Below are 18735 nucleotides of genomic sequence, written 5' to 3'. Positions count from 1 at the left end.
TGACAACAACGACAAGACGGAAACTAACACGTCTACAAAAAAAGATTTACAAAATAAAAGAGTGAAGTACTCTTATATCGTTCTTCGCTATATCGATGGACATTTGCTGCAAATGTGACACTGTGAGCAACTTGAGAAACTTCATGAGAAACAAAAAAGGCTTTAAAAAATTCAAGAAATGATCAAACCTACTGGTCTGATCATGCTGAAAGCTTTGTTAAATTATGAAAAACAACTGCTTTTGTTTAAATTAATTTATTTTTACTGCACACACACACATTCTCTGCCATAAGATTAATTTCTTTTTACAAAAACTTCACACACTTATAAAACAATGCATTGCCTCATACACACATGGATAAATATATTCATATAGAATCTTAAAAAGAAATGTACACAAGTGATAATTGGCACATCTGAGAGACCGGCTTTATCACCAGATTTGCATAATGTTTCCTATTTTTCAGACAAACCACTACCACAGGCACATTTTGCAAGTGCAGCTGCAACAAATACTCAGCGTTGGACTGCTACAACAGAAATCCCTTTAAAAATAATCCCAACCAGGGATCCAGCCCCTTTAGTTATTCAAGATTTCTTCTCTAAATTATAATCAGACCCCTAAAAATAGCTACAGCAACCCCAGAAAGCTCACATTCAATTCACTTTTGATTCCAGAGAAAAAACTTGTGGTAAACTTTACACATACTTTAGTGCAATTAGTAAAGTAAGAAGCTCCATTTTTTTTTAACTACACTGATTTCTTCAAATGTTTAAAAAAAACATGAGAAGTGAAATATAACCTTTAACAAAAAAGTACCAAAATTAAAAAGCAACAGTGACATCTGCTGGCTGTGTTTATTAAAAGCAGCCACAAAGCACACAACTCTCATTTAGAAAAAAAAAAATCCATTTAAAAGTGTTTCTGCAGGAATTAATTAAGCTCTTTGGTTACAGTTTTGTGTCCTTTGTGATTCCAAAAAGTTCAGAATATGTCATATGTTTATAAATAGCCTGGCCCTGCTCAGGAAATGTGCCTGTAGTGTCAGAGTTTCCAAACTTCTTTTTGATCCTCTTGTGTCAGTTTTTCTTCTCATCTCCTGGCAGGAAGTATGGGTTCTCGTGGCCTTGGACCAGATACGAGTACCGGGATGTATTTTTACCTTTGAAGGTCTTCATTCCTTCAGGGTTGAGCTCGTAAGATCCCGACTGAAAAGTCAGTTGAAGCAGAGAGTATTTTAGTTTTTTTGACAAGGTGAGGCTTTGCACATCCACATGCAGAGACCCAGAAAGCCAAACGCACATACAAAGGTAACCAACTCACCAATGTGGACTGATAACTGTTCAAGATTATTCCCAAATTACGGTTAGAGGAATTACATTCAACTGTCTTTTACAAGGATTAGCATGAATATGGAGGCAGACAGCTTTCCACATAACCCCATGAGATTCCTCATGAAGCTTCCCGTCCCCCAGAAACAGCATCACCATTTTTCTCACTGTCTAAATCATTAGCAGCGGGCATCAAAGCAAATCAGAATCTAAAAGCAAAGCCATGCCTTACCTTTTTCCATCCATTCTGCTTCAGGTGCAAACCCTAAAGCAACACACTGTGAGTCAGGCAAAGCAGGGAGCAAGGAAGGGGACTAATGCTAGCAGCACTGTATTTGAATTCTGGACGATTGGGTTAAACATACAACTGTGAATCAATTTTAAAATAAAGCATTTACAGTATGTGTGCATGTGTTATCTTCCTCGGGAGTGATACAGGAAGGTGAGGCAAACAGAGATGAGTTAATCTGACAGGTGGACTAACTAAAAGGCTGATTCGTTAGCAGAAGATCAAATGTGAGAACTCACCAGGCCGTTGCTTTGATGCTTTTTGTCCACCAGGGCGTAAGTGCTGCCCCCTTCTGTCATCTCTATGGAAGGAGATGGCTCCCAGTTGGTGGTGGCTCGGGGGATCGGGGTGATGCCAGTGGGCCACGGCTTGCTTGAGTCCTCTGATGAGTACGGGCTGCTACGTAAGTTCGTCTCACTCTTTGAGCATGTCCTCCTGACACACACAAATAGCAGAGACTGTATAATGTGTGCACATGTTGGGAGTAAAACTGTTGTATTTCTTTTTACAGTACTTTAATTCAGACAATGAATTTCTGCAAGTTGTCAATGTGATTGGTAGAGCTGAGGCCTGAAACATCTCCACTGTGGTTGATTGTGAGTTAACCCTGCTGTAAATACACATAAAAATGTGTATTAACTGCAGCTTTGAAGACAAATGTCTACATGAAAGTTTAACAACCGGAGTAGAAATTATACAATATATCTCTATGAGCGTTCACAGACAGGATGTAGGGTTCATGAGGATTATACGACATAAATTTAATCATCAGAAGGCGACATGCTGGCTCTGCTCAAACATACATGTAACCTCAGGTTTGTCTGTGCAGTAATTTAACTTAAAAAGATTTTAGGACAATGGAATAGGTTTAAATTTGAGAACACAAATTGTGAAGACTGTCAATAAATATTTAAAGTTTGACTCAGAGGACAATAATCAGTTGATGATACATGGCATGCATCCTGCAGGAAAACTCCAAGTAAAGCAGAAGGTACTGTACTAAGAGCAGACATGAATAAGCATCTGCAAGGACACAAGGGTCTGCAGGGGTCAACGTGACATAAATTGCCTCATCAGTAATTGCAGGTATGGTTTTATACACCCACACACCCTCTGATTTGTTGTTTCTTGTCTACAAGCAGTCACACTGCAGTGATAATTATAATCACTTGTGAAGGGAAAAGGACCAAAGTTGTAGTTACATAGGTTACATATCCAATAAATGCTCATTTCCAAAATGTGTAATTGCTTTAATTTAACGTAAAGCAGTTCCTTAACAAAAACAAAGTCTATTAATCATTTCATCTATCTCAGGTAAGAGACCAGCCTACTCTACTTTTTTTTTCAAACATGTTTTCTTTGATCCATAAATCCTCAAAACCACATCTATACAGGTTCAGTGGATAAAAGTGCTTTCGAATTCTTTGACTATCTGTAGAGTAGCATGTAAGTCATAAGAGAAAGAGATTAAAAGGTGGGGTTGGTGAATTTGGGAGGATTAGTGATGTTTAACATTCTCACCAGCAGCAGTAAATGAACAAAGCCAGAACAAGGATGAGTAAAATTCCTCCTAGTACACATGAGATGATCACCACCGCCAGCAGGGCCGCTGTGAACACACAGTTGAGCATTTAACCTTTAGTGCATCAGAGCATAAACATGGCTGCATCATTTTCTTTTTGAATCAGAGAAGTCACTCACAGTCATTGCAGTTGAAGCCAGCATACCCAAATGAACATCTGAAAGAAAACAGCAACATGTCGGTGGAGTTTAAAACTGAATCCACATGGGGGAGCCAGTACCTTCACACCTCAACACATACCATACACACATACACACCTTACACAACCCACAAAGTTCAAAATGTTTGTACTCACGGTATGCATGAACCTCCCTCTGCTCTCTGACCACTGGGACAGGCTACAAAAAGAAACACAACACCACCAAGTTTTGTAAAAGACTGAAACACAAACATAACAAGCTACAGTTTCAGACTCACTATGCTCGGCTGCGCATGCAGTAAACAATGACCACCACAAACAAGCACATTTTTTTCTGCATGCTTTTCTCTGGAAAGGAACTGTAAACAGCATTTGTTTGAGGCTTATTCTTTAACAATTTTTTCCTACAGCTGATCTCACTGGTTACAACCACACACAGAGAAGCAAGGCCGCAATTCCTCTGCACGTTTCCAGGGTAACATCCCAGTTTAAATGAAAATAGATTTAGAGAGATAAATGAAGATAGGGTCAGGGGTCGGCATGAAGAAAAGGCTGCAGCTCTTGACCTCGTCTGTGAGTCTCACTCCCTGTTGTTTTTCTCCCTCATTCCCACACACATGTTTTTCAGTGAGGATAAGGAGGTTTTGTTACAGTTCTCTGGACTGTAGATCAGCTAGAAAATATTCACTTGACGCAGCATGTTGTCTGCTCTTACAGTTTATATATGTGACTTTTTAAAATAATGCTGTAATAGCAGAATCCTGGCAAAACTAAAATATGTTATAAAATTATTAAAAAGAGAAATATCCTACCTCTGCAGCTGATGTTTGAGTAAACAACGGAGATGTATCCCTCTTTACAGGAACAAGCTGCCTGCCTGTCTTTTTCAGTGCATGTTGTAGTGGAAACATCACAAGGTAATGGCTCTTGCATACACAGCATTGTGCCTGAGACAGAGCAAGTACAAAACAGAAATTGGCATGATGTAATTGAGCCTTTGCTCTATTTTTCCCTTCATAGTGTCCAGTCAATTCTTACTTGTGAAAAAAGCATTACTCAGCACCCCCGTCGAGTTGGTTATAGCATCTTTAATGGTCTGAGAGACAGAATCTTGGGTGGCGTTGGTGTTTTCAAAGATGTTATTCACAGTTGCTATCACGATTCCACGTCTGGAGAATTATAGAAAAGCATCAATATGGCCGAAACACATTTATACGACATGAGTAAAGGTGTCTGTGCAGCAGCATAAAGAAAGAAAATACTCACTGAAGTCGAACAACATCAGACCGGGTGTTCAAAGTTGCTTGCACGCTTCCACGTCTGGGGAATTAATGAAAAGCAGCGACAGGGCTGAGACACACTTATGTTATGAGGCATGGTGTCTTTGTGAGGCAGCATAAAGTCAAAATACTCACTGAAGCTGAACAACATCAGACTGGATGTACCCCAGCTCATTTTTAAGAACATCTCTGAGCTGCAAAACAGGATAAATGAGATCTAATGAGCAAGAACGGAGCATATGCAGCATGATCTCTGCTCAAAATGCATCATGACTGCTCAGCCTACCGCTGCTGAGATATTCGCTGCTGTGCTCTGAAAAATGCTTGAAGACCTGTTGCTCATTTGATTGTCAAATGTCAGGGAGTTGAGCTGAAGGCTGCCTGGGAACACTTGGGCTGAGCAAAGAGAAGAAGAGAACATAAACTAACACCAGTATAATTTCTGTTGTAATACAGACATGCTTTATGTTCTTACCAGGTGCACAACGTCCGTTCAGCAAGTAGTTACCAGTGAGACACTGACATGTGCCGTTCAGACAGACGCTCTTAACAGGACACGGGGTGGCTGGACACACTGTTGAGAGACAGAAGAAAACATTTCAACTAAACAAGTTCCATTAATTTGTTTCTATTGTGTTTTAACAAGAACGCAGACAACTTTGTCTTTTATTGTCTTTTTGTCAGTCAGCAAGTTTACACCAAAAACTAGAAGGCAGTGCAGTGGGGTATGAGAAAATAACAACAAAATCTTTTAGCTCCTGTGGGTTCAAAAATAGGATTGTTTTCCAAAGATGCCATCAGGTTCCACGAGATTGGTATCTAGAGACTTTAAAGGCCAGATGAACATATCAGACTGTCAAGTTATTTGAGTTTTTGTAGGGCTGAGGCTTTCCAGACTTGAGAAGTGCTACTCACAGATGGGTGCAGTGACACAGCATATACATTTGTAAGAGATTTCTGAGGAACTCTCCTCTTCTCTCTGTAGTGAGAAGTTCTTTGACTTCTCCAGTTCTTTCAACACCATCCATTACTGCTGCAGGGGAAGATGGACCAACAACTGGTTGTATGGAGCATCAACTACCTCACTGACAGACCACAGTACGTGAAGATGCATGGCTGTGAATCAGATGTGGTAGCCTGCAGCTGGATCTGTCGTGGGCTTCTCACTGGACTCCATCAAGGAGGTGGCAAACAGATAGATGTTACCTCTTTCCTCCACATTCTTGCTGCTGTAACATGTAAATATCCCCACTGAAGGATCAATAAAGTCTTATCTCCTTTTTTCTTTAACATGTGGCTGAAGAAATTGTGTCTTTTTTTAATCTTTTTCCTTGGTATGTTGTTGTGGATTTCGTCATTACACAGCCTAGTTTATTCATTTTAAGGTTGTTAACATTTTGAAACCTGAGGACCTCGATAACAAGGGATGGCCTCACTGTGCCAAGAATGACCATTTTGGAGACTTTATCTGAACTGTCTGTACTGAAACATCTCTAATTTTGTTCTGTTTCCCTTTAATCAGCTGACCTTTGCAGAGATAATGTTCATATACTGTACTGTGATTAATAGAGGTTTAGAGCTCCAGACGCATCATTCCAAAGGGATATTAATATTCATCCGAAAGTCTTTGGGGTTTTTTAGGCAAGTCTGAAACTCTTTTAATTTGTGATATGTACCATTTTTATTTATTCTTCACCACTAACATAGAAAGGATATTTACACATCTTAACAAATCATAATAAAGTGTTCCCTTTATGATGACTCCAAAAGTATTCAGATAATGTGGTTGCAGAAATAAACTCATTTCATTATGGATAATTAATTTTTGAGCAAAGGCCTAAAAATTAGGCATAGGGCTCAAAAGGTTAATGGAATTTGTCTGATTCATAAATTCTGTTTAAGCAAAATTCCAAAACTTTACTTTATAATCTCTTGACATGTTAATGAAGTGTTGTGATTTACTGGTATTGATGGTAAGTTATATTAAATGAATATAATGTGAATATTGTGTTGATCATTTACAAAATATTGTTACTTGATCTCAAATGATAAAATAAAACTCTTTTTTTCATTTCTTACCTCATTTAACTTCCCAAAAAGAGACAAAAAAAACATACAAACCTGAATTGGTGTGTCAGCAGTTACATTTTTTTCAAGATTCACAATAATATCATGATAATATTGTTATCATGACTGCTTTGGCCAATAAGTGTGCAATAAAAAACCTAGTATCATGATATCATCAGCATAAAACCAAACTTTTTGGAGGGCAACCACAAAACAAGAAAAAAGTACAAACCAATAACTGGGCTGGGGCTGGTCAGAGCTGTAGTGGAGGAGCTGCTGATGGTGCTATCTGTTGGCTGCAGGGTGCTGACAATATTGGTAGTATTATTGTTGGTGGTGGGAGTGGTGGTGCTGGGTGAGGCTGTTGTTGGGTGAGTTTCTATGGTTTCTGTCAACAAAAATGAGACACAATCAGCCCAACAACATGTAAGCACATGACAAAGCACATGTCTACACTGCAAATACGGAAGTACCTGATATTGTGTAAAGCTGTACAAAAAATTGCTATGGAACACAAAGCAAGGCTTTAGAACACCCCTAACCCTTCATTTAAAAAACAGGTTTCTTCTACAAATTCCCCCTCATCTGCATGCTAGACTATTCTAATTCTAGGAACAAACACCAACATTACCTCCTGATGTTACTGTTGAGGAATTAAGGATGGTGGTCATTCCAGTGGGGGGTACAGTGCTACTGCCTGGGGAGGTGCTTGAAGGGACAGAGTCAGATGTGTAGATGGAGGTAGGTGAGGTAGGTGAAGCAGATGGGGATCCAGCTGTGAGTGTCGTGTTTGTGGTGGAGAAAAAAGATGTAGCAGTAGATGCAGGAGTCTCAGGAGAGGTGTTAGTAGAGTTGGTTAGTGCAAAGGTAGTTAATACAGCAGTGGAGCTTTCTGCAGTGACTGAGCTTGTAGCTGCTGTGGTGTTACTGGTTTGCATGGTTGCTGGAGTTGGAGTTGTGATGTTTGGTTGTGTAGTAGCAGTGGTAATCAAAGTTGAAAAGTTGCCTGTGATAGCTGTAATTGTGCTGAACTGTGTGCCTGTAGTTGAATTGTTGCTTGTAGGTGTGATTCCATCACTTGAAGTCACATCTGCAGTTGTAGGTGTGATTGAGTCATTTGTAGTTGCGTTGTTTGTAGGACTGTTCGTTCCACCTGTACTTGCATTGTTTGTAGGTGTGATTGGTTTGCTTGTAGTTGCGTTGTTTGTAGGTGTGATTGGTTCGCTTGTAGTTGCGTTGTTTGTAGGTGTGATTGGTTCTCTTGTAGTTGCATTGTTTGATGGTGTGATTGGTTCGCTTGTAGTTGCATTGTTTGATGGTGTGATTGGTTCGCTTGTAGTTGCATTGTTTGATGGTGTGATTGGTTTGCTTGTAGTTGCGTTGTTTGATGGTGTGATTGGTTCGCTTGTAGTTGCGTTGTTTGATGGTGTGATTGGTTCGCTTGTAGTTGCGTTGTTTGATGGTGTGATTGGTTCGCTTGTAGTTGCGTTGTTTGATGGTGTGATTGGTTCGCTTGTAGTTGCATTGTTTGTAGGTGTGATTGGTTCGCTTGTAGTTGCGTTGTTTGATGGTGTGATTGGTTCGCTTGTAGTTGCGTTGTTTGATGGTGTGATTGGTTCGCTTGTAGTTGCATTGTTTGATGGTGTGATTGGTTCGCTTGTAGTTGCATTGTTTGATGGTGTGATTGGTTCGCTTGTAGTTACATTGTTTGATGGTGTGATTGGTTCGCTTGTACTTGCGTTGCTTGTAGGTGTGATTGGTTCGCTTGTAGTTGCGTTGTTTGTAGGTGTGATTGGTTCGCTTGTAGTTGCATTGTTTGTAGGTGTGATTGGTTCGCTTGTAGTTGCATTGTTTGTAGGTGTGATTGGTTCGCTTGTACTTGCGTTGCTTGTAGGTGTGATTGGTTCGCTTGTAGTTGCATTGTTTGTAGGTGTGATTGGTTCGCTTGTAGTTGCGTTGTTTGTAGGTGTGATTGGTTCGCTTGTAGTTGCGTTGTTTGATGGTGTGATTGGTTCGCTTGTAGTTGCGTTGTTTGTTGGTGTAATTGGTTTGTTAATAGTTGTGTTTTCAAATGCTGTTGTGTTGTTGCTTGTGGGTGTGAATGATGCATTTGTTGTTCCGTTGTTACTTTTAGATGTGATCTGTGTGCTTGTAGGTGTGATTGGTGCATTTGATGCTGCGACATTACTTGTAGACTCAATTGATGCACTTGTTGCACTCTCACTTATAGTTGTACCATCGCTTATGATTGTGCTCAGTGAGCTTGTAGTCGTATTGTTGCTTGTAGCTGTGATCTCTGAACTTGTAATTCTGTCGCCTCTTGTGGGTGTGATCTGTGCAGTTGTTATTCGGTCGCCTCTTGTGGGTGTGATGCGTGCAGTTGTACTTCCATCTGCAATCTGTGCACTTGTAGTTGCACCATCATTCGTGGGTTGGATGCCTGTGCTTGTTGCACTGTCATTGTTTGTTGGACTGATCCCTTCACTTGAAGCTGTTGGAGAGGGTAAAGTGGTTGAATTTGAGGTGTCATTCACTGTTGTGTTGTCTGTCTCTGGCATTGTGGTGGAAGTGGTTCCATCAAAATTTGGCACAGAATCAGTTGAGCTGCTTGCTGTGTGGTCACTGTTGGAAGTTGGTCTTGGTGGGGAAGGTGCACTTGATATGTTCCCATCTATAGATGCATCAGATGTGCTAGGGTCCACTGTTGTTATTTCTTCAACTGAAACAAAAGCACAAAACCAAATCAGCTCAATATCTTCTATCCCTTGGACATAACCAAACAAAAGGATTAACCCATAAGAATGCGTAGGATTTCTCTTGCATACAGAAATGCATATTGGCAACATCTGTGTACATACATGCCTTTTGTATAGACAAACTTTCTAAATTTCCAACTATTTTCAGAGCAATATCATTTTCCTAAAAATACATTTTTGCTTTGAAATTGCAGAAATTGCATAAAATGTTTGTGTTGTGAGCTGATTCACACATGTGGCAGTTTAAGTTGTCTATTCGCCTAAAACAATATGATGTAAACAGAAACCAAAAATTCTTTCTATTCTGATTTTAAACAACTCCAGAGAAAATGATCTGTATTTTAACTGCTTCATTCTCGATCAACGATGAGTTTTTAATCCAAGCTATTTTCACATGTGCACCACAGGCCTGAGGCAGTGGCTGCATGTGTAGCATGCCAGAAAGTATGGATTGTCATAGGAACCATGGTCTCTGGTGTGAAGTCAAAATTTTACTGCTGGATTTTTAATGTAACTAGTTTGAGTTTTTCTGAAAAAAGCTGCCTGTCAGTAATAACAATATTACAATGAAAGCAGACACACTAGCCCTGTTTAAACATCTGCACCTGTTTTAAGTTTTAGGGATAAAAAGCTTGACTGGAATAAAAAATTGTCATGTAAATCTATCAGAAGATTCTGATCTGATTAAAATTTAGTTGTAATCGAGATGGGTTATACCAATTCCTATTCGGATAGGCGTGCATGAAAACACATTCAGAAATTCAAGGAGAAATTAGTCTTACTGCGTATGTCAGTTATATCAGTTATATGTCAATGTAACATAATCATGGACTTAATTCTGAAGCTAGAAGTCATGGTGGCTGTTCAGTATGTGATACAAATACATTGCTTGAGATTTTAATATTTTAAGGGGCGAAGATACTAAAATATCTCTATAAAAAAAAACACAAATGCAGTGTTGTTTACATCAGAAATCACTGTTTCTTCTTCTGCTGTTCTTGTGAAGTTAGACAATTCTGCACATGATTTATTTCATTCAAATGTGATAAACGGATAAAATAACTGAAACATCTTTTTCAGGGTCCATGTGAACAGAGCAGGTCCGATTGGAGCTGCAACCTTATTGCAGTCATTTTGCTCATTTAAATGTGGTAAGTTACCACGTGTAACCAAAACAATGAGCTAAAAGACACAAAAATCCACTTTAGAGCTAAAAATTCTGATATACACACTGTCACTTCTACAGCACACAAAGGTATGAATATTAGATGAATGCCTAATATTCTATTACATAATATTCATGGTATATATTCATGGCTTAAGACATTTACATGTGCTGCAAGGGAAACTTTGCAGAATACATACTTATTTGTTTTTGTTCACATAAATAAGCATGTTTCTAAATTCACTTAACAAAATGTTCATTTGGTCTCTGAGGTTAGAGTCTGCACTGCAAGCAGAATTAGGTAAACACTGTGTCATGTGAAAATCCTAAAAGTACTTTGTAGAAGATTAGAAGCCCTAATTTTTCTGTAACAACTGTGACGACAGTTTCAGCTGTAGTCACAGAGGGCAGAAAAGCTCTTTAGGGTGTTGAAAAGTTGACAGATGCTGTGACTCAGCAGAAGAGAACTACAGTAAATGACAGCTATTTACAGCAATGGGAAGTGTAAGTAACAAGTGTTGCCAACTTCGTCTGACCAGCCTAGTGTTTGCTCAGTTTGCTGCTGCTGCGCCTCTTCCCACTCTTTGTTTGGTGTTTATTGGAGGAGGTAAAGAAGCAACAGGACAGCACGAGGAACGACACAAACAGTAGGAGGTCTTTGATTATAGCTCAGCCTGTTTACATCAACTCCTCATCCGCATCCAAACTGCGACTGCAGAGACAGAATGAGAAGCCAGATGGGTGCACTCCTTACATAAACAGTTTTTTTCCAAGGAAATGGTGAAAAAAATCAAGATTAATATCATATCCTGAGTTATATCAGATTATACTCAGTGTATAATAAACGCTGAGTGGCCTGATGTCTTCATCACCAGGCTCCACACACCCCATTTTTTGTGGGCATGTTGTATTTGCACCCTTCCCACCTGCCTCCACCCTTAAAAATGACAAACTTAAGGAGTGCAGCAAGACATTTAGCAATCAAGATAAATGATAAAGAAGTGAAAATAAATAGAAAACTCATGAATTGTTGTAAACCAAAGGAGTGGCATCATTTGGTATTTTTATGTGAAGCCACGCAGTGGGAGGATTATGCTGTAAAACACATGTATAGGTTTGAGACACGCTCTTCTAGATTAGGATCGGACTAATCTTACTGGATAACCAGTGAGCAAGATTAATGGAAAAAACCTCTTAGATCAGATCTAGCTGACCCTGCTTTGATTAGTCTATTACATTTTTCTGGTGTTTCATTGGCAAGGACCTATTTTCCACGAATGTTTGACTTCAAGGTCAGGTATTTGATTGTGTACTTTATGCACGCTCAACTTTGTTTCAATAAAACACTGCAGGATCGTGTTTTATCACCTTGTATTAAAAATAATAGCATTTTAGGCATTTTTTAGATTCCTGAGCAGCTAGTTTCAGTTACCACTTCATCCTGTAGATCAGTCGGATGGGTGCTACTGAGCCAAACAGCTCTGTTAGGGCCAGCAGTTCTTTCTATATATATTAATGCTGGATTAAGGAGGTGAAAGGGTTTACTTTAAAAAAAAAAAAAGCTCTTTGAACATAATAAAAATACACACAATAATGTATTATCTGTAGTAATTGAAATGAATACAAACAGTATGATGCTCAAACATCTCTGGCTGACAACTCGTCACATATTGACCAGCCTTGTAAATGAAATCTGATTCCCACTTGACTCTCCACATTAAACATTACACATGATGCAAAAAGAAAACACAGTGAAAGCATCTAAGGTATTTCTTTTATATTTTTGGAAACACTGTAGTTTCACCAAAAACACTGCAGTCAGGTTTTTCTTCCTAAGTCTTCATGCCTTCCCTTTTTCTAATCTTCATTTTTTACATTTTCATCAACGTCAAAAAAAAAAAGACAGATAAAGTAAGGCACAATTTCAGGAAAGCATGTGATATCATTGTTAAATATGGCGATGACGATATCTATTGCGATACATAAACAAATACTGCAGTATGTGGTGTTATGTTCAACACGACTGCATTCCAATTCTGTAGAAAAAGCACAAAAATAGGATCACACCCCTGATTAAAACACTTGTGTTTGTCCTATTTCAAGCCAAAATATATTATGCAAAGAAGATCTATAAGCCCCTATTTATTGTAGTCCAGTCTTTTTGTGATATTGTGCATGTTGAAATTTCAAATTAAATGTTATATTTGTTGTTTAGATTTTATATGAGCTCTACATCCAAAATGATTATCACTACAGTCCTATAAAGAGGAACAGAGGCAAACAACCTGAACAGGTTTGTTGTTTGTTTGCTTTGTGAATAACATTTCTAAAGTTCCCCACATTCTTATGATAAATCTATTGAAAAAGTTAATATGACAAGAGTTGAATCTACTACACAGAAAGCATAAAAACTTTTTTACATTCCTTATAGTGATGAGATATATATCAAAGATATTCCAGATAAACATAATTGAACCATACTTTTGCATCATAAAAACCAAGCCTGTCAATATACGTTTGTTACAGACAAAATGGAGACAAGAGAGATAAGAACACAAACCCACACAGTGGTTCTCTTTCCACTATCACTATCAGAGCTGCTTCTTCATTTTCACTAACATAAAAATGTAGACCATAAATAAAGCTCACAGAGTAAAGCAAACATAAACTCTCCCAGTCTTGAGATGGTTGAACAACAGCCATGATACACTATATTGCTATATTAGTTACAACTCATACATTTCACCGTAGAACTCATAATTTCTGCAGCTAACATCCATGTCATGTATAATAATAAAGTAACTCTACTAGAAAAAGTTATAAAAACATAAAAGACAAAACCCACAAACAGATAGCTGTATGTAATAATGTTGAAACAGTGGCGTAATTAAGAGACACTCTGTGAGCACAGCTAACTGGGAGCCTTGGCTTTAAGGATTTAACCTACAGCCGGATAATCTCCTGCAGACACAAAAGAGATGACTGGGCCAGGCAGGGTAACAAGTGGGTCTAAGGTCGGCCTGTGAGCGTGCGCTCAGGAGGATGTAGGTAAGGAGGTCCAGCTTTGCTTCACTTCCAATGAAGATGTTTCACAAAATAACACTGAAAGCTGCCCCACCTGTCCGCCTCGGCTCTCTTTTCATTACGTAACGCAGAGATAACAAAAGCAGTATGGATCTGTTTCCAGGGAAATGTTCGCTTCCAGCGGTCAAAGCTTCACCTTAATTCAAATCAGTGACAGTAGCAGAAAGAGAGACAGAGCCAGGTTTGTGTTTCCGTTCTGGTCTGTATTACAGATTTTTATTCATGCAGAACAATAGTGCACCTGCTCATAAACTAATCCACTTCCCCATTTACACACCCTAAACTTCCTGCCCACACTGCTGCACCTGAAGAATAAAACCCGTTCAGTTCTGCTAACACAAGCCGAAACCTTGTGACACACAGAGGCAATCCTGAAATGTCCAGAAGGCTGCAATGTCCTCTTTTCTCATTACTGCCATTACGTGGGGAAAAGTACGTTCCTAGAATACTTCTCAATCACTTCCAGCTGTGCTCTATGAGCCAAAGACCAGATTAAGTCTTGCACACAGAGCAGAACCTGAACTGAGAGGTTGTGACCCAAATGTTAGCGGAGCCTGAGGCCAAAAGGCAAGATCTCATTAAAAGCAGGGGAGACGTGTGGAGGGTGGTACGTATGGTTGCCATGTTTTTGAGACCATGTTGTCGGATGTGACTCTGAAGCCAGCTGATCAAAGACACACTGGACAGCAGCTCACAGATAATTGCTTCAGCACACTTTGTGTCCCTCTGCAGCTAATGAGAGTGAGCATTTCTTACAGCTTTATGACCTCCTGGTATTTAAAAGTGCATGTTCCTGTGCTTCAGAGCCCAGCAGATACACACAGGTCTCCTCAGTGGCAAGCGAGACACCGGCCTGAGGGACGCCACATCAAAGCACCTCAGCTGACGCCGGTTTCAGCAGGAGCGTCCTCACAGGACACAGAGGAAGCTTTAATTGTCATTAACCAGCAGTCCATCATGCAGCAGAGAGTCCTGATTAGAGAAGAGATGCTGGCAAATATCCTTAAAGTATTCCTGAATGAGTCAAATCTGAAGCTGAAAACGTGAAAAAATATATTTGCTTTCTCTTTAATGTTTTGTGTAGTTTAAATGAAGCAAAAATACAAAATAAAAACATAAAACCTGAATAAAATGAATTTGTTATAAAGGTCAGCCACATCTTTAGCACATTTGAAACAATTTCTTCACAAATTTTGGTAAATTTGTAAACTCAAGAGATAAATGTAGCGTTACACACATCCAGCACAAAAACACAGCAGCCTCCATGGTGGTAAAAACACAAAGTGCTCATTTTAACCAGGTAATTCAGTTTTTTGGGGGAGTTTTTCTTTTTATTACTAACAAATTCTTTATTCATACTATTATACAGTTATCAATTTGTAATTCAGAAGATGCACATAATGTAAAAAAATTAATATATTTACTTTACTTCTCTGTCAGTTATCACTCCTGGATTCTGTAATTAGTTTTATATTCCAGTGTTACGCAAAACATCAAGTAAACAAGGTTTTCAGGGATAATCTGAGCAGAATCATTGAATTTATGAGCCAATTTTTACATCTAAATTATTTCATATGAAGCTGCAAACATAGAAAGTTAATGTGCTTTTTCATTAATCAGTCCATTTTCATGTTTGTGGGATGACCACAAATAACTAGACTGCTCTTTTTTGGAAGCATCCACAATTAGGAACCTCTGAACAAGTGAGAGTAAAATAAATGAATAAGTAACTTCCGACCATGCCCTTTAATGCTTAAGTCTAACTATCAGTGAGTGAGAGTGAAATAGTTAAGTTAAAGGACTGTGGAAAGCATTGAGTGGAAAACTCAAATCAAAGTGATCCAAAGTGTAAATCATTACTTGGACATCATGACAGGTGAAGCAAGATTAGTAATATTTCAAATGTCTACGTCATCATCTAGATAGACGCTGAATGTTTATATTGTCATGTACCTATGTGTAAGCTGCGTTTCTTTATTTACAAAAAGAAACAGCTACAGCCTCACAAAAATAATCTGTTATATAAAGAACTGGAGCTGTGGACCAAACCAGTAATGTTTTATTCATGATCTGAGCTTTATAGAATTGTGGCAGTCCATGCGGATGTCTAACCTACAAGGAAACTAAAGAGTAAAGTAATGTTTTTTGTTGTTTTTTTTTCTGCTGCTGTTGCTTTTTATTTAGTGATCTATTTTATTTTTGCTGGTTAGTGATTCAGGAACTAAATCCTTGGCTAATGATCTGGTCACAGAAAAGATGAAGGAAAAAAAATCAAACCAAGTAGAACTGATATTCAAACACTGCTATTTTATGATTACTTTATTGTTTATCCCACACCCCAGACACAGCAGGTAACAGAACAACCCCTGAAGCTTGTCAAAATAATGGCTTTTAACGTAACTGAGAAAATCAGGCCTATCAATATGAGACTGAAAGCCTGAGTGCTAAAGGTGGCTGAGCAAAACTAAAGCAGCTCTAAGCTCTGATCCATCTGGACTGTCATAAACATCTTCCTGGTTTGAACTGTGTCTCTTTCTGCTACTGATGTGTGTTTGCATGACACACTCACATGGAGAATAACACACAGCTCAGAATGAAGAAGAAAGTGGAGCACAGGTAACATATCAGATCGGATATATATATAATAAAATATTTTCTTTATTCCAGCTGACTATGTCCCACTGCTGGCTTTTCTTTGCCCATCAGCCTCCAGTTGAAGCAGAAATGAGTTCTTTCTTTGTGAGCAAACAGAGCTCTTTTACTGTAACGGTAACAGATGGCTCGCTGGAGCAGGAGCTTGCTTGCAGGGCTTCTGCACATATCATATCCAATTAAAGCTCCGCCAGCACATGCTTTCCAATTACAGAACGAGATTTACTGGCCTGGAGCACGTCTAATCCAACAGGATACAGCAGACACGCAGCCACAGAGGGCCAGAGAAAAGAGAAGAAACAACAGCAAGTATGCATGAAAAGTGGAAGTAAAAACAATATGAAGCAGCAGGTGGGGACCAAATGAGGACTGCATCAAGATACTGGGAAGCTTTAGGGTGCAGTGGAACAAATATGTTTTACACAGAATAAAGATGGAAGCAGCTTAATGACGCATGAAACTCTTTATATTCTGGGAGAAAAAAAAACGTAAAGGTCCTGATTATAATGTGTTTGCTCATGTTCTGGTGTAAAGTGAAGCAAATTCCTATTACACGGCAATTAATGCAGAAAATAATGGTCCTTTCACTTGCCAGCAGGTTGTGCATGCTCTGGTTATGACCTCATGATGACTGGCCAGCAAAACATGACACATGTGGGGGAGTCATGATAGAGCATGTGGTGTAAGAGAGGCAGGCATGTGCTGTGCTCCTCTATCTGAAAAATTTCTTAGTAGGGGCATCACAAAGTGTGGTGCCAGACTTGAAAGAAGAAGAGAAGGAGCACAGCCTTTCAGGAGGTCCTCAGATGGACATTTTTACCACTTCTTCAGACACACACCCCTAAGTGGTGCTCCTACCAACTCCCTGTCTTCACAGTTTTATACTCTCTATACAAGTAAACACATGACAGGAAGGCAGACACAGCCTGCAGGCTTCCAGCACATGAATGCCTCTGTCTTCATACGAGGATGCTTGAAACACAGAGAACGGTTCAAACTAATAAAAAAAGAGTGACTAATGGATTTAACAGTTGAGCCTAGTAACAAAGTGCACACTGAAGAGTCACTCAAAATTCCCCGAGAGGCTTCGGCAAGCTGACAAGGAGGCACAGAGCAAACTCAGAGGGAGAAGTGTGCCTAGCTTTCCAGCTTCTGTCCACGCTCACAGTAAAGCTGAAGGAGTCAGGTTCAAAACTGATAAGGGAATCCTATCCCTTAGTAAGAAGTGAAACAAAAACTTTGTTTCTTCAAAAACTATCAGAAATGGAATAAAACACCTCCACAGATAGGTGAAATACTTTTAAACACTTGTAAACACTCATAAGAATAAAGGAGAGTTGAATTATAATAAATAAAATCATCTTTCTTAAAAATAACAAAAAACATTTATTTGTTGATTTTATGCAACTTTTAAGGTTTCATTTTTATTTTCTAGTAATAAAAATCTTACATTACGTTTATGGTTTCTTATCTTGTTTATCAGACAAAGTTTGTCATATTTATGTAGCTAATAAAAAACAATGTTGTATAAATTGTTTACATTTTACTGAATTTTAAAGATGAAAATATTTTTATTCTCTGTTACATTCTAACAAAGAACAGCGCAGGAACTTATTTGGTCTAGCTAGTTCAGTTAGTTGTCTATAATTACTAATTAATTATTAATTATTAATAACAAATTTTTATTTTCTGCTGCAAAATATTAAGAATATTATTCAGTTCAGTTCAATTCCATAAGATACTAACAACACTGTTAAAAATAATATGAATAATTATGCTTCAAAAATTAATCTTGGTTATGATAATGACACATTAAACAGTTGTAGTAACATAAATTGCAGGCCTTCTCTGGGAAATAGTCAGATTTTAAGCTCCACGCGGCTATTAAAGCTGCGTTACTCTCAGTTAAACTAATGTCAACTGAACTTGAACATGAAATTAAAGAGTCCAGGGTGAAAACAAACTTTACTCACCTTTGAAGACAGCGCAGATGAGAAACACGAATTGCAGATAAGTGAGAGACATGCTTCTGCGCTGTAAGTTTGTACAAAAAATGTAGCAGCTCCGTGTCGGTAGCGTGGTGGTGGATATAACGGTGCGGTACTGACGCTGTCGCCTCTCGCGCTGCTGCAGGTGGCTCAGAATGAGTGGCGCTGCCTCCGACACCGTTAAAAACTTCAGCGCGTCTTCTGATTGGCTGCTTCGCCTGTCAGTTATCATTAATGTACTGAAGCACCGCCCACAGACATTTGTCAGAGCTGGGACAGTAAACCTACCATCACCAATACCAGAAGAAGATTGTTGTACAATAAAGTGTATTTTTAGATCAGCTCAGGGCAGGTATAAAAATTACACAAATTCAATACTGTACATTTTAACTAGACAGCAT

General features: G+C 38.8%; 1 protein-coding gene across 2 annotated transcripts; it reads right to left on the bottom strand.

The window, feature by feature from the left end:
- Nucleotides 1-465: 465 nt before the first annotated feature.
- Nucleotides 466-18467, bottom strand: si:ch211-198m17.1 (uncharacterized protein PB18E9.04c). 2 transcript variants are annotated; one of them, XM_041976112.1, is made up of 15 exons: nt 18320-18467; nt 7321-9408; nt 6922-7077; nt 5098-5196; nt 4909-5018; nt 4758-4816; nt 4609-4662; nt 4381-4511; nt 4155-4289; nt 3499-3541; nt 3323-3360; nt 3143-3230; nt 1861-2056; nt 1565-1597; nt 466-1209 (listed from the first exon to the last, which is right to left on the bottom strand). In XM_041976112.1, the coding sequence occupies exons 1-15, from the start codon at nt 18369-18371 to the stop codon at nt 1081-1083; spliced, it is 3411 nt and encodes a 1136-aa protein (XP_041832046.1). In that variant the 5' UTR covers nt 18372-18467; the 3' UTR covers nt 466-1080. The 2 variants fall into 2 exon arrangements, with proteins under 2 accessions (XP_041832046.1, XP_041832053.1); XM_041976119.1 differs by lacking the exon at nt 1565-1597.
- Between the last annotated feature and the right edge of the window lie 268 nt (nt 18468-18735).

The sequence above is a fragment of the Melanotaenia boesemani genome, chromosome 2 (genome assembly GCF_017639745.1).
Source record: "Melanotaenia boesemani isolate fMelBoe1 chromosome 2, fMelBoe1.pri, whole genome shotgun sequence".
NCBI lineage: Eukaryota > Metazoa > Chordata > Actinopteri > Atheriniformes > Melanotaeniidae > Melanotaenia > Melanotaenia boesemani.
The sequence above is the reverse complement of the archived record's forward strand: the minus strand, read 5'-3'. Positions and strand labels throughout refer to the sequence as shown.

Bases quoted from the DNA above. Each gene is read 5' to 3' on its own strand.
- si:ch211-198m17.1 (XM_041976112.1), bottom strand. From the start codon at position 18,371: ATGTCTCTCACTTATCTGCAATTCGTGTTTCTCATCTGCGCTGTCTTC. The intron at 4,663-4,757 runs GTGAGTATTTTG...TTAATTCCCCAG, and splicing joins TCTGATGTTGTTCAGCTTCA to ACGTGGAAGCGTGCAAGCAA. The intron at 4,512-4,608 runs GTGAGTATTTTC...ATAATTCTCCAG, and splicing joins TCTGATGTTGTTCGACTTCA to ACGTGGAATCGTGATAGCAA.